Below are 24036 nucleotides of genomic sequence, written 5' to 3' on the forward strand. Positions count from 1 at the left end.
CATTCTACCTCGAAATCTGAAACATTACTGATCGCATTTTCACCTACATTGAGCAACTCTTCAAAATATTCCCTCCATCTGCCCAAGGCATCCACAGGATTCACCAGCAGTTTTCCTGACCTGTCCAAAATACTTGTCATTTCCTTCTTACCTCACTTTCGATGACTGCTAATTACACTCCAGAATGGTTTTCCAGCAGCTTGACCCAATGTCTCCAACCTGTTTCCAAAGTCTTCCCAAGATTTCTTCTTGGATGCTGCAATTATCTGTTTGGCTTTGTTTCTTTCTTCAACATAACTTTCTCTGTCTACCTGAGTTCTAGTATGTAGCCATTCTTTATACGCCTTCTTTTTCCTTTTACAGGCTGCCTTGACTGTGTCATTCCACCAAGCTGTTTGCTTCCTCCTACTTTTACACACTACTGTTCCAAGACATTCTTTAGCCACTTCTAGTACTGTGTCCCTGTACCTTGTCCATTCCTTTTCCAATGACTGTAATTGACTACATTCAACTAACTGGTACCTTTCTGAGATCGCTGTTATGTACTTGTGCCTGATTTCCTTATCCTGAAGTTTCTCCACTCTTATCCTCCTACATATGGACCTGACCTCCTGCACTTTCGGCCTCGCAATCCCAATTTCACTGCAGATTAAATAATGATCATTGTCATCAAAGAATCCCCTGAATACACGTGTGTCCCTCACAGCCTTCCTGAATTCCTGATCTGTTATTATATAGTCAATGACAGATCTGGTTCCCCTGCTTTCCCAAGTATACCGGTGAATGTTCTTATGTTTAAAAAAGGAGTTTGTGATTACTAAGCCCATACTGCCACAGAAATCCAAGAGTTGCCGCCCGTTCCTGTTGGCCTCCATATCCTCTCCAAATTTACCCATAACCTTTTCATACCCTTCTGTTCTGTCTCATATGTACTTGTCAGTTTGTTGGCCTTATCACATTCAATATTGAAACTTATGGTTTGTCCACAGTGGTCTCCAAGTCCAGTCTTTATTATTTCTGCTTTGTAATGTTGTTGATTAGAGTTAATTATTATTTGATCTATTGTAGATTTTGTACAGCAAGTTTCTTCTGTTGGCGAACGTATTGTGATTTTCAAGTTATAAGAAAGTAATAAGAAATTCAATAGTTCTGTTCTTCTTTTATGGCTTTTGCTAAAGTCTATAGTGAAATCACGGCATATGAGTAGTTTTTGTTTATTTTTTACAGTTAGAATTAATGTTTCTTCCATGGGTTGAAGAAAGTTTTTTATGTCTCCATTAGGAGATCTGTAAAGGCATACTACAGTTGTTCTGTGTAAAGGTAATTCTATGGATGATATTTCAAAATCCTTTTCCCTATTTAGTAATTTTAGCTGTTCCGTATTTTTGTAAGCTATTCCTTTTCTGGCGAAGATGCAATTTCCACCACATTGAAGATGCTCTCTACAAGTGTAGGCTGCCAATTCATAGTTTGTTATGTTCCCTGTTTGTAAAATATCCTCTCTTAATCAGTGCTCATTAAGATATAGCACAGAAGCACCATTTAATTCATTTGAAAGCATTAGTTCCAATTCTATTAATTTATTGTGCAGAGACTGAACATTCTGATGGAACAGCATCAAATTATGAACCATTTTTTCTGGATTACTTGGTTGAGCACTTACCTTTGCTTTGCTTTGCTTTCTGACTTCAGTTTTCATTTTTTTTCTAGTACCAGTAGATCTGTTTTACTGGCGGAAATACTTCTCATATTTTTTGTAGTCTTATTTAAATTATCACTCCCTTTACTAAAAGTCAGTTTCCCTTTTTTTTGTTTTTTTTTTATAAAAGCACACACATCTGCCAACACTTTACTGCAAGGTTTTGATCCTAACCTATTTAGATGAAGTCCCTTGTCCTAGACACTTATTGATGACAAACTTATTAAGATCTAAAAATACTGCACCTAACGTACCACACTGATTTCGCACTCAGTCATTTATCCTGTCTATGTAGCTATCACTCACTGATCTTCTGTGTAAAATTCCACTTATCACTATCTTGGATCCAGAATAGGTATTTTTGGCTGTTCTGATTATGTTTCTTGTTTCACTGATCAGCTCACTTTCACTGCAGCTGCGAAGAGAATTCGTCCCCACATGCACAAAAACACCCTTATATATTTCGTTGCCAGCCATGGTTTCACCTTCCTTTGCATTTTGTTTGGTACCCAAAATGTTTTTCAGGTGTTTAGTCGTCTGATGTAGCCTAATCCCAGGTGGAACATCAATTTTACAGTTTGGGACTTTGATGATTTTCATAAGAGAATTGCTAAGTAAAAGGAATTTGTTTTCGACACACAGCTTCTCTTCATAATTAGTGGATCTCTGTATGTTTCTTTCGTTTTTTCAGCATTTCTTGGATTATTTCCCCCATTTTGCATCATCTTCTGAGAATTACAAATTTCAGGAAAACTCATTATTGTTCATCAAGTTAGAGCAGATACAAGGACACATGACCATCTGGTGGGTGCAACATGCCCTTGATCCACAACGTCTTTGTACTAGTGGCAGTCTTCCCTGAAGATCATACATGCTGCCAGAAGGCAGTCAGCTGACAAGGCATTGATAATTCTAGCTTGATGGCGGCTGACAGCTGTTGCTAGTGTAGCATTCCTGCAGGCTGGAGTGACTGGCTTAGCACAGCCAGCACTTTGTAGGCAGAGGCTTCATTGGATTCCATTGGGCACCAGATAGAGTCAAACCTTGGACCCCATAGAGCATGGCTAGTAGCCTCCTGTCCTGACACACAGGTCCACTGAGCTCCACTGCTGAACTCTTTACTATCCCTTTGCTGCTGGTTGGCACCTATTTGTAGCACCCTTGCATCAAGGTGTTTTGCTGTCTGGCAGCAGTGGCACACATGGGCGATTGATGCAATGCTGCACTGACATGTCATTATCTGAGTCCTACCATACATTGATGTAATGTGTGAGATGGTATGCAGGTCAATTGTGTCATCACTTGCATGCCTTTGGGACTGTAAGTGGGTCACTGTGTTACAAAATTCTTTGGCATCACAGTATTCCATCTGCACCACAACACTTACATGCACATCAAATGAGTTTGCACACTATAGGTTCTATTTGTAAGCTACTTGATTTCCTCACTGTATTGCACAGTTAGTTATCTATACAGTCATATGGATGTCTGAGGATGGAGTTACATAACTTTAAAACTGATAACATACCACACATGTAAATGGCTGACAGACATAGGGGAATTACAGGCAAAGTTTAAACAGATTGTAAATTAGATTCTGGAGAAATGTAGAGTAAGATGATTGAGGATGGAAAAGATCCACTGTGGTCTAATAACAAAATTTGGAAAATGTTTAGGAAGCAGAGACTGTTGGATCCTTCACTAAAAAGAGAATGAGCCAATGACGACAAGCCAAATTACATGAAATTTGCGTGTCTGTAAAAAGATCGATGTGCAAAGCGTACAATAACTTCCTCCAATATACCTTAGCAAAAGACCTTTCTGAGAACCTGAGAAAATTGTGGTCCTATATAATATCTCTAACCGGGTTGAAGGCTCTATCCAGTCACTTGTTGACCATTCTGGTGTGGCAACAGAAGGCAGCAAAAGAAAACTGAAGTTTTAAATTTGACATTTTAGAAATCATTCATGCAGCAAGACAGTACAAACATACTGTCATTTAACTGCTGCAAATACTCCTGTATGAAGAATGTAGTAATAGGCATCTCTGGTGTACAGAGGCAACAGAAAAAGTTAAAAATAAATAAGTTACCAGTCCAGATGGAATCCCAATTCAGTTTTATGGAGAGTACTCTATGTCATTGGTTCCTTACTTATTTTGCATTTATTGTGAATCCCTTGCCCAGCACAAAGTCCCAAGTGACTGGAAAAAAGTATAAAAGAATGGACCTACATAGTTATAGACCAATAACCATAACATCGCCTTGCTGCAGAATTCTTGAACCTCTTCTCAGATTGAATACAATAAATTCCCTCAAGATGGAAAAGCTTCTGTCCACAAATCAGCTAGGATTTAAAAAGTATCGCTTTTGCAAAACTCAGTTTGCCCTTTCCTCACAACACTCTGTAAACCACATATGAAGGGCAACAGGTGGATTCCATATGCCTAGATTTCCTCACAGCATTTGACACAATGCCCCACTGCAGACTGTTATGATGGTATGAGCATAAGGGATAGGTTCACAGATATGGGCATGGCTTGAAGACTTCTTCAGTAATAGAACCTACTATGTTGTCCATGATAGCAAGTGTTCATCAGAGATCAGGGTATCATCAGGAGGGCCCCAGGGAAGGGTGACAGGACTACTCTTATTCTCTATATACATAAATGATCTGACACACAGATGAACAGTAATCTGCAGCTATTTTCTGATGACACTGCGGTGTACAAGACGTTGTCATCACTGCATGACTGGAGGAGGATGCAAGATGACTTAGACAAAATATATAATTGGTGTGGAGAATGGCAGCTTACTATAGAAAAATCTAAGTTAATACAGACGAGTAGGAAAAACAATTCTGTAAAGTTCGAATACAGCATCAGTAGTGTGCTGCCTGACACAGTTATGCTGATTAAATACCTAGGCACAACATTGCACAGTGATATGAAATGGAATGATCATGTAATGATGGTAGTAGGGAAGGTGAACGGTTGACTTCAGTTTGTTAGGAGAATTTTGGGAAAATACAGTGCATCTGTAAAGCAGACCGCATATTGAATACTAGTGGAACCCATTCTTAAATACTGTTTGGGATCCTCACCATATCAGATTAAAGGAACATACTGAAACAATTCAAAGATGGACTGCTAGATTTGTAACTGGTAGATTTGATCAACACATGAGTGTTACAGAGATGCTTGATGAACTGAGATGCTTCATGAACTCAAATGGGAATCCTTGGAGGGAAGACAATGTTCTTTATGTGAGACACTGTTGAAAGTTTACAGAACAGGCGTTTGAAGTTGAATGCTGAACAACTACACTACTGCCAGCATACATTTTGCATTAGGAGCATGAAGATAATATTATAGAAATAAGGGCTCATGCAGCAGTGTATAGGCAGCCATTTTCCCTCACACTATTTGCGAGTGGAACAGGAAAGTAAAGACCAGTAGTGGTACATGGTGTCATCTGCTATACACCATACAGTGGCCTGCAGAGTATGTGTGTAGATGTAGATGTCAAACTTGTATTAATGGTAGTAGAACTTGTAGCTAAATGTAGCAGTAGTGCACTGAAATCACACTCAGATTTGATGCTACATTCAAAAGAATTTGTCAATAAAAGTAATTTGTCAAATCATCCACATTCAGTATTTTTCTATCACACATCTCATTGCTTCACATGGTATCTTTTTGGAGGAATATTAAATTAAACTATACTAACAATTACTCTTTCAAGAATGTAATTCAGTTAAAAACATAACATAGACAAAAATTGCACTGCACTACTCATATTTTCTATGTTTTGAAGTGAACGAAAGTGGACTTACATTGGAATTTGTTCGTAAAACATTGTTAAGCACCTGAATAGCCTCTCCATATCGCTGGTCCCTGATCTGAAACCACAAGACGAAAAAATGTCTATCAAAGCAAGTATTTTGTAAAAACAGAAAGTGAAAGCCTCAGTTCAGAATAACAGCTGTTGCACACAGCTGTTTCAATATCAGTAACATGGAATGTCATCCCATTATATATAGATACCACTAGGCACATTTACAGGGAAATTCTATGTCAAATTTTGAATTACGTTAGCTGAGAGCTAGTTATTCCACAAGGAGAACAATGCAGTATCAAAACCTGGGAAAAACATTTGATAATTTTTGTCTTGTAATGCAAAATGGGATTAATAATTAAACTCTGTCTCAGATTTAGATCTTACTTCTACCACAAAATTAACTCTCATTATGCTTTAAAACTTCTTTACATATGACAAACACTGACAGACAAACCAGAACTGAATAAAATGTCCCTAAATTGCTACTCACCAAATATAGGAAGCAAGGGGTAGTGAACAGGCCATTAAAAGATAGGACATTGGTTACCTTCCAGATAACATCCTTTCCCATAGCTAACAAAGTTATTCCGATACTTACAGTAATTGTTGTACAGGAATTATAGCACATTTCTGTGTGACATTTTATGTCCTCTGTATGAATGGCCACCACTAAACTGTATCCAAGAGCAGAGTTGATCATTCAGTGGCTGAACACATTGTTGAACACACGGTTAATTTCAATAGCTGCTTCAAAAATCGTGCCCCCTGGATCCTTACCTTAACCACAGTTTCTCTAAATTAACATAGATAAGAGATGTCCTTGCAACACATCCATCAATCCCGTAATCCACCTTATCCTAATTTCCAATTCCTGGTAATCAAAGTGCCCCCCCCCCCCCCAAATATTCCTATGCCATTACCCCATTCACCTAGTATCTCTCCCTCAAAGCCATCAACAATCCTTCCCCAACCCTCCCTCCCACTTTGCAGCTCCTTTTTCCCCTCATCCACTCCACCCAAAACAAATCCTAATCCTAGTCTAGCTGCAGTGCCAGCACAATATAGTCAGCCATAACAGTGTAGCTACAGAGGTGTACATGTGTACTGTGTAGTCTATAGCTCTGAAGAAGGAATTGTCCAAAGGCTAGCAACTTTCTCAATCTTGTTTATGTGTCTGTCGCTGACACAGCACCTCAAATATTCAGTGAGTTGTTACCTTCATTCCTTGTATTATTCCAATATCTTAGAAATTAATCAATATGTAGCAAATTGATGTGGGGCAATGAAATATGATGATTTCAATTATGACAGGTCTTGAACACCAGTCATGAGCAACTACATTCAAGGCTGAGGTACCAAACCTCTAGCCAACCTCCTCTTACCCATCACACTAGGTTTCAGTTTCACTGAGCGACTCATCCTATCCAGTGTAACCAGCAAAAACAATGTCATTAACTGTTGTTAATTATTATTTTTATTTATTTATTCTTCACAAATTAAAGTCTATTATCTGGGAAGCTACACAGGCCATACAGCTCAAATTTTTGTGGATGGTAAAAATTGTATATGTTAATTATTTATTCCTGCTGCTTATAAACATTAAAAATACAAATTCCAAGAGTACAACTACTTTATACCACTACAAATCTATTACAAACTCTTTAACCAATTACCCAACTACTAACACTATTGTTGGTATTACAGATTCTATTCTGTTTATGTTAATTTATTAGCAAGCATACAAACAGACTGTAGGTGGTTGTTTCTACTACTCGAAACCCTCATAGTACCCCAGTCAACAACCATAGTCTTCTGGATTGTTTGGGCATAGGGCAGCATGTCAGCAGTGTTTCCACTTAACATCTTAGAATCCACACTTACACAAACATGGTGAAACTCTTGAAAGCCAATTCATCCAATGGTAGCCAATCTCAGTTGCACTCTCTCCATCTGTAGAGTATACTGTCTAGCAGAGATGGCAGCGTGCTGATGTGTGGTTGAAACCCTTATAAAGTCATTCCTGGCCTTCCTAGATGCTGCAGATGCAGTACTGTCTGAGATGTACCAGGCTGATTTTTTCCTCAGTGCTCCTTTGCAATCCAGCATCCTTAATGCCTGATGACCATTACCAGCTCCATATTTGTAAAGTCCGCAATCCATAAAGTGTGCTATTAGTTATGTGATCCACCCATCTAATTTTCAGCATTCTTCTGTAGAACCACATTTTGAAAGCTTCTATTCTCTTCTTATATAAACTATTTATCATCCATGTTTCACTTCCATACAGGACCACCCTCCATACAAATACTTTCAAAAACGACTTCCTGACACTTAAATCTACACTTGATGTTAACAAATTTCTCTTCTTCAGAAGCGCTTTCCTTGCCATTGCCAGTCTTCATTTTATATCCTCTCCATTTTGGTCATGATCAGTTATTTTGCTTTCCAAATAGCAAAACTCATTCACTACTTTAAGTGTCTCATTTCCTAATCTAATTCCCACAGCATCACCTGACTTAATTCAACTCGTTTTGCTTTTGTTGATGTTCATCTTATATGCTCCTTTCAAGACACTGTCCATCCTGTTCAACTGCTCTTCCAGGTTCTTTGCTGTGTCTGACAGGATTATAATGTCACCGGCAAACTTTTCAAAGTTTTTATTTCTTCTACATGGATTTTAATTCCTAATCCAAATTTTTCTGTTGTTTCCTTTACTGCTTGCTCAATATACAGATTGAATAATGTCGGGGATAGGCTACAACACTGTCTCACTCCCTTCCCAACCACTGCTTCTCTTTCACGACCCTCAACTCTCATAACTTCCATCTGGTTTCTGTACAAATTGTAAATAGCCTTTTGCTCCCTATATTTCACCCCTGCCATCTTCAGAATCTGAAAGAGAGTATTCCAGTCAACATTGTCAAAAGCTTTCTCTTAGTCTGCAAATGCTAGAAACGTAGGTTTTGCTTTCCTTTAATCTATCTTATACGATAAGTCATAGGGTCAGTACTGCTTCACGTGTTCCAACAGTTCTACGGAATCTGGACTGATCTTCTACCTGGTTTTCCATTCATCTGTAAAGAATTCGTGTTAGTATTCTGAAGCCGTGACATATTAAGCTGATAGTTCAGTAATTTTCATACCTGTCAACACCTGCTTTCTTTGGGATTGGAATTATTATATTCTTCTTGAAGTCTGAAGGTATTTCACCTGTCTCATACATCTTGCTCACCAGATGGAAGAGTTTTGTCATGGCTGGCTCTCCCGAGGCTATCAGTAGCTCTAATTGAATGTTGTCTACTCCCGGGGACTTGTTTTGACTTAGGTTTTTCAGAGCTCCATCAAATTCTTCACGCAGTATCATATCTCCCATTTCATCTTCCTCTACATCCTCTTCCATTTCCATAATATTGTCCCCAAGAACATCGCCCTTGTGTAAACCCTCTATATACTCCTTCCACCTTTCTGCTTTCCCTTCTTTGCTTAGCACTTGTTTTCCACCAGAGCTCTTGATATTCATACAAGTGGTTCTCTTTTCTCCAAAGGTATCTTTAATTTTCCTGTAGGCAGTATCTATCTTACTTCTAGTGATATATGCCTCTACATCTTTACATTTGTCCTCTAGCTATCCCTGCTTAGCCATTTTGCACTTCCTGTCAATCTCTGAGATGTTTGATCTCCTTTTTGCCTGATTCATTTACTGCGTTTTTATATTTTCTCCTTTCATCAATTAAATTCAATATCTTTTCTGTTACCCACGGTTTTCTACTAACTCCCATCTTTTTACCTACTTGATCCTCTGCTGCCTTCACTGTTTCGTTTGTCAAAGCTACCCATTCTATTTCTGTATTTCTTTCCCCCATATTTGTCAATTGTTCTCAAATGCTCTCTCTGAAACTCTCTACGACCCCTAGTTCTTTCAGTTTATCCAGGTCCCATCTCCTTAATCCCCATCTTTTTGCAGTTTCTTCAGTTTTAATCTACAGCTCATGACCAACAGATTGTGGTCAGGGTCCACATCTGCCCCTGGAAATGTCCTGCAATTTAAAACCTGGTTCCTAAATCTCTGTTTTACCATTATATAATCCATCTGAAACCTTCCAGTGTCTCCAGGCCTCCTCCACATATATAACATTCTTTCATGATTCTTAAACCAAGTGTTAGTAGTAGTAGCAGCTCTATTCATCCGTAGATCTCTTTTTACAAGGATATAGGACATGTCAAAGTATTTACAAGTTTAGATCAGTTTAAAATAAGCTAATTTGTATACACATATATTTACAGACTTCTAGTTAGAGACAATCATTAGATTTACTCCTGGTATACAATACTTTTTTTACAGATAACTTATTAAATAATGTAATGCCACACTGTTCACCTATATCTCACTATCAGTCACTGCACACACTATACACACATTGTTTCATAACGCTTCACTCACTACACACACACACACACACACACACACACACTGGTGATCTCTGGGCCATTTTCTGTACCACAACTTCCCATTTGCCATCCTGAAAGACTGAGTCAGCATCCCTCCATAATGAGTGAGATGTTAAGCTCAAAAAGAGGAAGAGGTGTTAGTATTGTACTACGCATAGCTTGGGGTAAGTATTTCTAGAAAGGAAAAAAAGAGGGAAAAAAAGCTGTTATGTGGAATGTTAAGATATTTTATATAACATTTTTTTTTTCATCAAACCCCTACTCTGTTTTAGCTAAGTAATCCTTCAATGTATAAAGTGTATTGCATAACAGGTACTTTTTAGCTGCCTTTTTAAATAAGTGTATTTTTGCAATTTCTTTAATTTCTTTTGTTAATTTATTGTACAGTTTATTTCTTGGTAGAAAATTCTGTTTTGAGTTTTATGTTTATTTTTTCTTGGTAAATGTAAGTTGAGTCTACTTCTTGTTGCATGGTCATGGACAGAGCTGTTTGTGCAGTAATTACCAATGCTATTTTTGATGTGTACAACTGACTGGTAAATGTATTCACATGGAGCAGTTAAAATCCCGTGTTTTGAACAGATCTTTTCAGTGAGCTAGATTAGTATTTTTGGTTATTATTCTCATGGCTCTTTTCTCGAGTTTGAAAATTGTGTTCAAATTTTGTGCGTTTGTTCCTCAAAAAGAATGCCATAGCTAAGAATTGAGTGTACATATGAAAAATATGTAACTAAAAGACACACTGATGATAGGATTATAAGAGCATAACATGCTGATGACAATCTGTTTGCAAGTACCTTAGTGTGTTGACACCATTTCAACTGAGAATCAATATTCATTCCTAGAAATTTTGCATTTGTTACACAGTCTATAGAGGTGCCATCTACACTTAATTTAACATTGTCATTTTTCCTCTTCAAACTTAAATTCATGATATTGGTTATCTTTATGTTCAATGTCACTTTACTGCTTATTGACCAATCATAAACTTCCTTGAGAGTTTCAGTTTCTTTCTCGGCAAGGAGTTCTCTTATTTTCTCAGTGACTATAATACTACTGTCATCAGTGAAGAGAATTTTCTCACCATGAGTAACACTACTGGGAAAGTCATCGATGTATATCAGGAACAGTCTTGCTCCTAATATGCTACCTTGCAGAAACCCTATGTTAATGTACTTTGATTCTGATAAGTGTTTTACTAAATGTTTAGATCTATTTGAAGTATGTTTTATCTCTACTCTTTGTACCCTATCTGCTAGGTAGGATCAAAACCAGTCATTAGCTACTCCTCTTATCCCTAATGCTTCTAATTTATTTAATAGAATCTTGTGCCCGACTGTGTCAAATGCCTTAGAAAGATCCAAAAATATGCCTGTGACACACTCATCTTTATCAAGAGCATCAAGTACAATTTTTGTGAATTCTGCTATGGCTGACACCATATTTTTGCCACTTTGGAAACCAAACTCTGATTCCCTTAAAAGACTATATTTGTTCAGGTAATTCATTAATCTGTCTTTCATAATTGCTACTATTGTTTTTGAGAATGCTGACACCAGGAAAATGGGCCGGTAATTTTCTATGTCTTCTGCATTACCTTTCTTAAGCAAAGGTACAACTCTTACCTGTTTTAACTGCTCTGGAAATGTCCCCGGTGTGAAGGATTCATTTATTATATTCGTTAAGGGGCTTCATATAATCCCTATGCATTGCTTCAGTACACACACTGGTACTTCATCTAAGCCTACTGCCTTTTAATTTTTGAACATATTTATTGATTTCATTCTCTGTGGTTGGAAGTAACATCATTGTATTTAGTGCAACATTATTTACAGGTCTTATATTTGTTTTGAGGAATTTTTGCTGAAACTTCTCTGCAATACTTGAAAAATGTTCGTTTGCATAGTTTGCTAAGTGTTGTGGATCAGTTATTACCTTATCCCCCTCCCTTAGCAGTATGTTATTCTGCATTTGTTTGCCTCTCCCCGTTTCCTTTTTTTATAACATCCCAGACTGATTTGGTTTTATTCTCAGCATTATATATCATTTTGTCATTAAATGACTTATTTGCAGCAATCAGCACCTTTCTATATATCTTTTTGTATCTATGATAGAAATTTAAGAATTCTGGATCATTGCGAAACCTTTTCATGGAACTGAGGTGTTTAAGTGTATGGGAGGAGTTCTTAATAACTGCTGTTATCCATCTGGTTTTATGAGATGTTGATACAGACATGCATACTTTTGGAAATGCTTTTTCAAAGTTCAATTTAAACAATGTGGAGAATTTAGAGAATTTTATATTCACATTGGTTACCTTATACACTTCATCCCAGCTTTGTTTCTCTAGTTCTTTTGAAAACTCTTTTATTTTGATTTCTGATAGAGGTAGTTTGTAGGCTTATAGTTTAGGGAATGATTTGATGCCTGATTTTACTGTTGTTATTTGACAGAGATGCTCTGATAGTCTGAGATCTTTTACAGCTACATCCCATTTTTCCCTGTCCATATTTGTGGCCACATGGTCAATTACTGATGCAGTTGTTGTAGTAACCCTTGTTGCACTATTGACCAATAAGGACATGCCAAAACTTTGACCGAGCGAGGTGGCGCAGTGGTTAGCACACTGGACTCGCATTCGGGAGGACGACGGTTCAATCCTGTCTCCAGCCATCCTGATTTAGGTTTTCCGTGATTTCCCTAAATCGTTTCAGGCAAATACCGGGATGGTTCCTTTGAAAGGGCACGGCCGATTTCCTTCCCAATCCTTCCCTAACCCGAGCATGCGCTCCGTCTCTAATGACCTCGTTGTCGACGGGACATTAAACACTAACCACCACCACCACCACCACCACCACCAAAACTTTGAAGGACGTATATGAAGGTGCTGCTGGATTCATTTATGATATTAGTGTTGACGTTAATGTCCCCACACAGAATTATGTTGACCTTTGTACTTGAGACTTTATCTAGAACTTCTGCTAATATATTGAAAAAAGTGTCCACACTACCACTGATCTATACACACACAAAATGATTAATTTCTTGGTGATACCAAGCCCTGTTAATTCAATAGCTGATATTTCAAAGTGTTTGTCTTCACTTACTGTACTGAGGTCATGTCTTGATTTGAACTGTGTTCCTTTTCTGATATAAATGCATGATCCTCCACTCCTTGAAGTAGTTCTGTAGTAAGAGTTTGCCTTTTCATACAATGATAATACTACATGTTGGATTTCTGTGTCTCTACACCAGTGCTCAATAATACAAACTACTGTGCAGTTCAAAGTTATAGCTCAACTTCTAATAGTTGTATTTTATTTTTTATTGATTTCATGTTTTGATGGAGGATTGTTAAGTCTGTGAAATTCCCCATGTTACTCTTTCCAAAAGTTTGTTTTTCTTTGTTAAATCTGGTATATGTGACTTTTGAAGTGTTAAAATCTGTGTTGTGAGTGATTGTTACAGTATTTTTTAAACTGCTGGAGATACTCTTTAGGCAGGGGAACCTGTTGTCTGGATTTATCCTAAAAAAGACCTACTTTTCCTGCCTATGACAACAGATATTTGACTATGTGTGGCCTGAGATCCACCCCATATACTTTCATGAATCAGCTGTACCAATCTTCTCTTAGCTATGATTAAGTTATGCTCTGCGCAAAATTCTACCAGGCAGCTTTCTCTTTCATTCCTTACCCCCATTCTATATTCATCCACTACTTTTCCTTCTCTTCCTTTTCCTATTATTGAATTCCAGTCCTCCATGACTATTAAATTTTCGTCTCCCTTCAGTATCTGAATAACTTCTTTTATCTCATCATACATTTCTTCAATCTCTTCATCATATGTGGAGCTAGTTGGTATGTAAACTTGTACTACTGTGGAAGGTGTGGGCTTCGTGTCTATCTCGGCTACAACAATGCATTCACTACGCTGTTCATAGAAGCTTACACACGTTCCTATTTTTTTCAGTCATTATTAAACCTACTCCTGCATTACCCCTATTTGCTTTTGTATTTATAACCCTGTATTCAGCTGACAGGAAGTCTTGTTCCTCCTGACACCAGACTTAACTAATTCCCACTATACCTAACTTTAACCAATCCATTTCCCTTTTTAAATTTTCTAACCTACCTGCCCGATTAAGGGATCTGACAATCCACACTCCGATCTGTAGAATGCCAGTTTCCCTTCTCCTGATGACGACGTCCTCCTGAGTAGTCCACAACTAGAGATCTGAATGGGGGACTATTTTACCTCCGGAATATTTTACCTAGAGGACGCCATCATCATTTAACCATACAGTAAAGTCTGAAATTATCATGCAAAAAAATGGCTGGCCAGTCTCCTTGTAATTTTACATTTTTTTAATATTATAAGCAACTGGTTTGACTGCCTTAGAGCAGACTGAATCTGACAGGTCGGCTGTGGACTGGTGTGAATGTTTGTTGGGGGTGGGTGGCCAGTTGTGAGATGGACTGTGACAGGCAAACTGAATATAGGTCAAGGCATCTAACCAGTCATGAGGCCCAGCAGTCATCAAGGTTTCCCAGGCGGAAAGAGATGTGTTCTGGCAGCATGATCAGGGAATGAGCTAAGATGGAGGGGCCTGTGACTTGGGGTACTGTCACTAATATAATTTTAATGAAGATAAATGCCTTAAAGCATACTAGAAAGAAACCAATGACAGCTTTGGAACTGTAACAATGAGATGAACTCACTGAACATAAGTCCTTGCCTGAAGCTTTAACAGTTATAACCATTATTTTTTATAATAACTAGTGACTGAAAGCATCATGAAAGTCACACTTAAGGTACACCAGATGAAAGTGGATAACATCAAAAATAAAATGAACAGATTATTTTTAATTTAAAAAAAATATAATAACAATCCTTCATAGAGATACAAATGCTCTTACCAGCATGAGCTTTTCTTTAATATTCCAATAACATTTGACATATATTTAATTATAGTCAATGCATAAATGATTTTATTAAGAGATTGCAAACTGACCAAAAAAGATTTTCTGTACATTTTCTCGTATGTATTTATAGGCAATTATTGTGAACTTCTAAATCTCAGGACTCCTATTTCAAGCTGGCCAATTTTTTTTCTTTTTTTCCCTTCTAGAGTCAGTAAAGTTATGGCCTAAGTGTGTGCTATGAATGATACTTTCATGTAGTGTACTTCTAAATCTCAGGACTCCGATTTCCAGCTGGTCAAATTAATGAAGAGATCTTGCATGAGTGACTTTAGTTTCCATGGTAGGTCATTGCAGTTGTGAACCAGTAAAGACTTGTGGTTTAACAGATTCATATTGTGATGGACTTGAACTGGTTCAATTTGAATAGCACTGATGGCTACAAAATTTAGATTTGCTGGGAATCAATAGACCATGCCAGTCAACATTAAGGGTTGGATCAGGTTTCAAGAGTTTATTGCGCTGATATACTTTATCAATTAGTGCATGCTACTGGGTACAAATGACATGTCTGCACAAACTAATCCCAAATTTTTCCAATGCTGATAGATATTGGACAGTTATTCAATGAGTTACTTGTATGTGCCTACCATCCAGATGCACTTCGTATTTCTGAGAAATGAAAGGGAATTATATCAAAGTTAAAATCAATCTTTTTTAAGCAGTATTATTGTCCTTGGGGTTTCGACAAAAGATCCAGTCACAGTTCATCTTTTATTAAACTATTTGTTAATGTGTCTCACTGGTAGCATCAGGTTTTGGTATAAATATCATTACGTTGTGCTGTTTAGCTACAGAAAGATAATGTACAGCCACTTCCTACTGACGATAGCAAGCCATGCTCAAAATTAACGGCCGTACATTGCCCACACTCTGGCAGAACTTACTACTATGTTGTAATTGTTTGTGTCAAAACAGATACACGATGTGAGGAGTAGGAACAAGACTCCCGTGAGTCATGTCATAAGTTTTCACAAGAGAAGTTATTTTGGTGATAAATGAGGCTTTTGGGATGAGTTGAATGAGCATAGATGCTGGTCATGCAAGGAAAAAGAGTGTTAATGTAGGGTGTGGTACCTCTAGGGCAATACATCACTTCTGGGTCTAGTTTAGCAGGGGATACAACCCATCGGTTTTGACCAATGACGTAAGAACTGGACAGAGAGTACGTATTACAAGGATGAAAGAGCTGAGAAGAATGTTCAGAAACAAAGGAATGCAAGAGAGAAAAACTGTACTTCACATATATAAGGTGGAAATAGACGTACATTACATTTGCAACCTGCACCTCAATTGAACTACACAGAGACAAGACGACGACACATGTACAATTTGTATCCTGTACTTCACTATGGGGTACAGTTTTCTTGTTGCCTTGGATGCTAATAGTATCCCATTCGTTACTTGAGCTATATAGCTATACGCAACATTTGTATCTTGCTCGCTAATTGACATATATAGTGTCAGTGTAAAGGCGAAGTGAAGGACGGGATACAAATTTTAGTTGTGTCGTCAGTGTAAAGCCGAAGTGAAGGACGTGATACAAATTTTAGTTGTGTCGGGGGTTTCGCCTGTAATATAGCAAGTACAAATTTGAAAATGTCATACTGATACTAGTGCTGGGAAACGAAAGAAGATCGACAGCTGAGAAATTTCTATTACGTACTTCACAAGATGAACATCAACAAAAGCAAAACGAGGATAATGGAATGTAGTCAAATTAAATTGGGTGATGCTGAGGGAATTAGATTAGGAAATGAGACACTTAAAGTATTAAAGGAGTTTTGCTATTTAGGGAGTAAAATAACTGATGATGGTCGAAGTAGAGAGGATATAAAATGTAGACTGGCAATGGCAAGGAAATCGTTTCTGAAGAAGAGAAATTTGTTAACATCGAGTATAGATTTAAGTGTCAGGAAGTCGTTTCTGAAAGTATTTGTATGGAGTGTAGCCATGTATGGAAGTGAAACATGGACGATAACCAGTTTGGACAAGAAGAGAATAGAAGCTTTCGAAATGTGGTGCTACAGAAGAATGCTGAAGATAAGGTGGGTAGATCACGTAACTAGTGAGGAGGTATTGAATAGGATTGGGGAGAAAAGAAGTTTGTGGCACAACTTGACTAGAAGAAGGGATCGGTTGGTAGGACATGTTTTGAGGCATCAAGGGATCACAAATTTAGCATTGGAGGGCAGCGTGGAGGGTAAAAATCGTAGAGGGAGACCAAGAGATCAATACACTAAGCAGATTCAGAAGGATGTAGGTTGCAGTAGGTACTGGGAGATGAAGAAGCTTGCACAGGATAGAGTAGCATGGAGAGCTGCATCAAACCAGTCTCAGGACTGAAGACCACAACAACAAACAACAACTTCACAACATGAAAATACACATATTGGTGGAATAAAACAGTGAAATATGTCACAATAGTGAAATAAAGTGAAAGAATGAAATGGAAAAGTGAACTTACCACACGGAAATATCAAGGAATAACTGAAGATCGCCAAAATTACGTACCCACAAACATACAAATCCATTCCTATAAACGAGAATAAGACACTAAAAATTGTCCTACAATAACAAATATTCCAAATTACCTCAATATCATTACAAATAATTATTTTAATGAACAATGATAGCGCTCATCTGGAACACAGATCTGTTTTATTATCTATGCCTCGAAGTGAATACATTACTATCTATGACTAATGTATGATGTCATTGGTCAAAACCGACGGGTTGTATCCCCTGCTTCACTAGACCCTCACTTCTTATCCTAGTACACCAGCTGATACTATAGTGAGATATACAGACAAAAAGAGCCTACATTGCTTTTCACTAAGTTCTATGGTTATGATGGAAGAAACACACTCTAAATGATGCACATGACATAAATATTTGTGAGAATCTAATTGATAGCTATTGGAAAGTAGTTAAAAAATAAATGAGGAAACTATTCAAACTTTTAAGTCATGTCTTTAAGAAGTAGACTGGAGGCTTGTTAATGATGAAAACAATGCCACACCCAAGTCCAATTTGTTCAGGAATAAAGTGGCACTAATATTTGAAAATATTTTTCCAAAATAGATTTAAAGGGTTTAAACCAAGAATTCGCCAATAAACCGTGGATCACCACTGGTCATCTGGAATGGCTCCACCCAGTATACACACAGAGTGCACACTGGCTTTCTTCCCCTTCTTGGCAGCCATGTCCATAAGGGATCCCATAACACGCCTAGCGTTGGAGCTCCCAACTATCAATAATCCCACCCTGTGTGACTGTTCAGATCTTGCAGGCTGAGAGATTTCCTCTGAAACAGGCCAGGCGAGGCCAGGCGATGGCATCTGGCTCAACAGCAGTGTCAGCCATAGACAGCACCTGGAACCTGTTTCTCAGACTAACTGGGGAGGCCCTTGCGGTTTACTTTCCAATGAAAAAGAAAACACAGGAAATGTGGCTATTAGAAATTAAATTAACATACAGACACTCAAGAAACTAAACTATTAAACACACAAATGATATTATACAAATCGCTCCTGGTTAGGAAATCGTAAAGGCCACCAAATCTGTTACTTCTCTGTGGCTGTGTCTCTCTTGGCCGGCTGTTGCTGCCTGACTGGGAACTTGAATGCAAGGTCACACGCTGGGTACCAGTGGAAAGGAACTTCTTTATGTAATAGTGCATGGAGTGGTTGTGCCACTGCAGAAGCGTCTGGTATGAAATTGTGGTAGTATGCAATTTTAACTAAAAATGCCTGTAAGTCCTTGACTGATGTGGGGTGTGGCAGTGCAGCAATAGCATCAATATGCTGGTGCAATGGTTTAATGCCAGCATGTGACACTTGAAAAACCAAATAAATAATGGAAGGTCGAAATACACTGTCTTCTCCAAATTGCACTTTAACCCTGCAGACTGTAAAACAGAAAATAGAGCATGAATGTTCTGCAAATTTTCCTCTGTAGAGGTATCAGACACTACCGTATCATAACAGCTTGTCAGGGTGCGGCACAGGATAGGTATCAATGACTGACTGTGCATTAATAGATTTATTAAAATCGCCAAGAGGTATAATTTACCAGTAGATTTTTTGACTATTACTAGTGGTGCTGACCATTCACTGAATGAAGTAGGCTGAATGACATCAAGGAATTGAAGACAATATACTACTGCTTTTACTTGATCCTATCAAGTTACCAGTACCGGGCAGGCATGGAAAGAATGGGGCAGACAGACTGTATCATCATAATATGAGCATGAAATTGTGTTCCACAACTCATTCCTGAAGAAAAAAGAGAAGAAAATTCAGCAAAGAGAGCATCTCACTGTTCATATGCAACTTGATCAGAAGCCAAATGCACTTCATCACTGATGGAGAACCCAAACAGTTTAAAAGCATCCAAACCAAACAGATTTTCAGCGTCAACATTGTCCACAACTAGGAATGCCAATGAATGAACCACAGACTTTTAAGTCATAGGTGCAGAAAACTGTCCAAGAATGGACAGCCTCTGTGACAATGGAGTCACACAGAGAGAACCCAAATCCATATAAGTGTGAGAATTCTCCAATGTTGCTGCTGCACGTATATCCACCTGCATTCTCAGTGATTTGTTAAACACATGCACTTGCTTTGAGAAAGTCACTGCTGACACACTGTTCACGTCCATGTTTGTTTCATCCTCACTCAGGTTTGGAAAGAGTTACATACAGAAGCAATGTGTCCTTTCTTATGGCATCTATTACACATTGCCCAGCCTTGGGACATGTGGTCCCTTCATGTTGAATGAAGCAGTATGGGCGTAAAGGGAGCAGAGCATGAGTCTGTTGCTCTTGTGACATGGACTGTTGTTGTGAATGCCAATTATCTATATGGTGCTGAGACATAGAGCACACCAGTGGCAAGAGGCAATCAATACCTTCACTGCATGATAACAACGGTGAAGTCACTGATGACAGTGCCACTAAAACAGAGTTATTAAACATGGTTTTCTGAAACTACTTCACCAAAGATGAAGTAAATATTCCTGAATACCAATCAAATACCCAAAAAGGGAAATAGGAGTAATCCGCGGAACTACAGGTCCATATCACTAATGTCGATTTGCATTAGGGTTCTGGAACATATACTGTATTCGAACATTATGAATTACTTCAAAGAATACAATTTATTGACACACAATCAGCATGGATTCAGAAAACAGTGTTCTTGTGAAACACAACTAGCTCTATACACTCATGAAGTAATGAGTGCTAACGACTGAGGATTCTAATTCTGTTTAAATATTTTGGCTATGTTGTCAGGAAGCCATAACAAAATTGGTGTCTTCATTTCAAGTAAGTAAATTAAAGGGTCTTGAAAAATACAGTATATTTCTAAGGCCAGACTGTTCTTTACAGTTGCATTTTAATTTTCCCACCAGTCTGAAATACTCTTCCTACTTGTATTGGCAGTAAGATAAGAAGGGAACTGTCTTATCTGTCAACTAATAAAAAAAAATGCAACTCAAATCTGACAGAGATTACAATAATAAATTTACTAACAGGTAGAATAATTCGAACACAAAAATGTCTTCATCAGTGATGACATGTGACAAATGTCACCCTTACCTCAGCTAATTTTGAATAAATGTACATTTGCACGGCACAACTTTAGAATACAATTGGTGCCTGTTAACTGCGCGTGTTCGTATGTGTGACCTAACACAATTGGCAAACTGTGATAACAATTCACTGCGAAATTCAAATGAAATGGGTCAACAATCAATAAAATGTTTTTTTTTTTTTTTTTTCTTTAACTACTAGTAATCATGGCATGTAAGCAGTAACGAGGCAACAAACAAAAGTGCACGGCCTGTAATGTCGCGTTGAAGTTCCGGTCCTTTAAGGGTGAAGGCTAATTCACCCTAGCCGTCACGTCACTTCACCCCAAAATATTCCACAATGCCTTTCAAATGCAGTAAATTAATGAAGCCATTATCATTAAATACCTTAAATTTTAATTCAGAATGTCAGAAACAATGAAGGAGGAAAATACATTTCTTTACTACGTTATCAGTAACATGAGAAAAACCACACAATGGACAAGGTAAACTGGTTCTGTTAATTCCTTTATAAATATTGTTTGAGGTGTTTGTATGTTATACCTCAGTGGGTTTGGTCAAATATTTTACGAAGCAAAAATCAACAAACCATTACGTAGACAGTTTTCGTGTATTCTCCATCTCTGATCTGAATCCCGAACATTGCTAACAACGTGATCAATAACACCTAAATAACATACAGAACTACTGGCTGTTGTGGCGGCTTGAGTTCATACGTTTCCATGACAACAGTTACTTCGAAATTCTCCGACCCACCCCACCCCTTGCAAATTCAACAAAATTCAAAGCAAAAATATTTCTTTTAGGGTACAGTTGCTTCTCTCAAGTTCGCAACCAAATTTTATCTCCTCTCATTGGGCAGACGAAGAAATATTAAGTCCTTCATTGTTGTTTCTGACCGACCAGTGAACTTCGCGAAGTGGAAGACAACACACTGCATGGGCATATTAAGAAATAACGTAACTGCTATAAATCACACGTTGCTCAGACATACGGCCAAGTCACACTGTTCTTCACGTCACGTCACGTCAATCCGCTTAACCCAGTACGATCGGTGATGAGTTAACGTCAATGGTACACGAAGCAGGAGTGGGGTATCGGAATTAAGGAACCATCAACAATAAAGTCTGTTAATGGCCAAAGTAGATTTCATGACGTATGTTCTTGAACAATTTCGGTGGCAAGTTACTTAGAAGTAAAACAATATTTAAAAATATTGACATATATTTGCTAGCGAAAAACATATACATACAAATACATCAAACAATATTTATAAAGGAATTAACAGAACCAGTTTACCTTGTCCATTGTGTGGTCTTTCTCATGTTACTGATAACGTAGTAAAGAAATGTATTTTCCTCCTTCATTGTTTCTGACATTTTGAATTAAAATTTAAGGTATTTAATGAAAATGGCTTCATTAATTTACTGCATTTGAAAGGCATTGTGGAATATTTTGGGGTGATGTGACGTGACGGCTAGGGTGAATTAGCCTCCACCCTTAAAGGAACGGAACGGAAAGCATTTCACAATCAACTTCATAAAACCGCCTCCGTGGTTGATGTCGCTAAGGCCGGTATTACACTATCAAATTTCTTTGTCCAATACCTTTGTCAAAGAAATCTGATGGTGTAATCATAGAGTAGAAATATCTCTGGAGTGAGCATTCAGGAGCGCACAATTGATTTTGTGTTGTCAACATACGTTGCCACAATGGTCACGTGATCTCGGGACGCCGTAGATTTGTCCTATAAATTTTAAATGTTGTCATATCGCTAGTAAAGACAGATTCCCTTCGTAAGGGCTGTGGATTTAGTATAAACGTTTTGCAGGCACCATAGCAGTTTACGTCTGATATTTGAAATAAATTGGGCTCTTAGCTTTGAAGAGCAAAATGAACGAGCATGACGTCACGGAAGTTTCACGTCAGCATGTATTTATAATGTCTTTCATGTCACATCTCGTCAAATCGCTTAACACAGTACTGAACGGCGAAATTGGGGTTTTGAGTCACCATCCCTAATATGCATAAAATAGAGTATAGTATCAGAACTGAGGAGCTAACGACGACAAAATTTGTCAATGGCCGAAGCAAACTTTATAACCTATGTTCTAGATCAATTATGTTTGGTAAATTACTGAAAAGTGAGACAACGTTTCAAAACGTCGACAATTATTTGCTAGGGAAAATATGTACATTCATACACTTCAAAGAAAGCTTCAAACGAATTAATGAAGCCTGTTAAACTTATCCATTATGTTTTTTCTTACGTAATTAATAACGTCATAAACAACTGTATTTTACTCCTTCATTAAAGCTGACTTTTTTGCTTAAAATGTCATATAGTGGAATTTGCTTATGTTCTTATACATATACATTGTGGGCGTCAGCGTCGTCGTGTTATCGTAAAACCTAAATAACTTTTCGCCTTCAGATATACGACCTCGGTTGTGTAAGGAAGTGGAAAAAATATCCCAGTCGTCATGGAACATCTCTAATTTGTCTCTATAACAAAGCGCTATTATAAAATAAAGATTTTGAAGATACGACAGTACAAAATCCACTGTTATAAGGAGAATGAGCGCGGCGAAAATAGGTTAACTGAAGATGTTAACAGACTGGTACCGTCAAAATTTTCTTCCCGAGAAACCTTGACGTACCGTGAAATGACGTGACGTTCCGTTGACGACCTGTGCGAATGCCTCCATTCGAAAGGTATTGTAGAATGTTTTGGTGTTATGTGACGAGACATGACGTCATCTGATGGCGGACGCGAATTGGCGTTAAACAATCAACGTCGTCCCTAGATCACGTGACAATACCAGTTTAATGTTGACAACATGTGCTGGACGGAATCCTCACTCCGGAGATATTTCTACTCTATGGTTCAAACCACATCTGCGCAGACAAGTTGGAGCATGTGGACAGGAGATCGCCGCAAATCTGGCGCGAAACAACTGTTTGCTCAGTCTAGTATTTATATTTGTGCGCACAGGGCATTAAAATGGCTGATACTCGTCAGTGTTCTCGAGAGTTTGTAAGTATTTAAGTTTCACCCGATTGTTTTCTTTTTTACCAAGGCATACTCAAAACTGAAGTGTGTGCTGAGGATCCAGGTGTACCTTATGCATCAACATTTTTAGGTGGGACCACAATTTGGATAACGTAAACAAAATTGTAAGATTTGCTTGCTTTGCCCTTTGAAATCTTTTTCATTATGTTTACCTGCAACAGAGATTGTTAGCACACTTCCACTCAGTACTGTCCTATGCGATAATCTTATGTGACATTGTAGCAATAAGAAAAAGCATGCCCTATCCGTTCTGAAGAAAGTGCAGTCAGAAGATTGTGTTAAGCTAATATTGGAAGTTCTTGCAACTGTGTATTCTGGACAGAGGGATTATTACACTTGTTTTACTACATAACATGTGGTTCATAACAATAGCAACTTAGAGATTAACTATAGTA

General features: G+C 37.9%; 1 protein-coding gene across 4 annotated transcripts in view; it reads right to left on the minus strand.

Moving 5' to 3' along the window:
* The window catches only part of LOC126481312 (tetratricopeptide repeat protein 30A), a 135050-nt gene extending 113493 nt beyond the window's left edge, over positions 1-21557 (minus strand). For 2 of the 4 annotated variants that reach the window (XM_050104972.1, XM_050104971.1), the window contains exons 1-2: positions 21158-21557; positions 5534-5599 (exon numbers count right to left, since the gene is read on the minus strand). In XM_050104972.1, the coding sequence (XP_049960929.1) occupies positions 5534-5599; positions 21158-21211 (120 nt within the window). In that variant the 5' untranslated portion in view covers positions 21212-21557. Of the gene's footprint in view, positions 1-5533; positions 5600-12304; positions 12423-13683; positions 13955-21157 lie in introns of those variants that run through there. The other 2 variants (XM_050104970.1, XM_050104973.1) reach the window with 2 other exon arrangements.
* Positions 21558-24036: the final 2479 nt, after the last annotated feature.

This window comes from Schistocerca serialis, chromosome 5 (genome assembly GCF_023864345.2).
Source record: "Schistocerca serialis cubense isolate TAMUIC-IGC-003099 chromosome 5, iqSchSeri2.2, whole genome shotgun sequence".
Taxonomy (NCBI): domain Eukaryota; kingdom Metazoa; phylum Arthropoda; class Insecta; order Orthoptera; family Acrididae; genus Schistocerca; species Schistocerca serialis.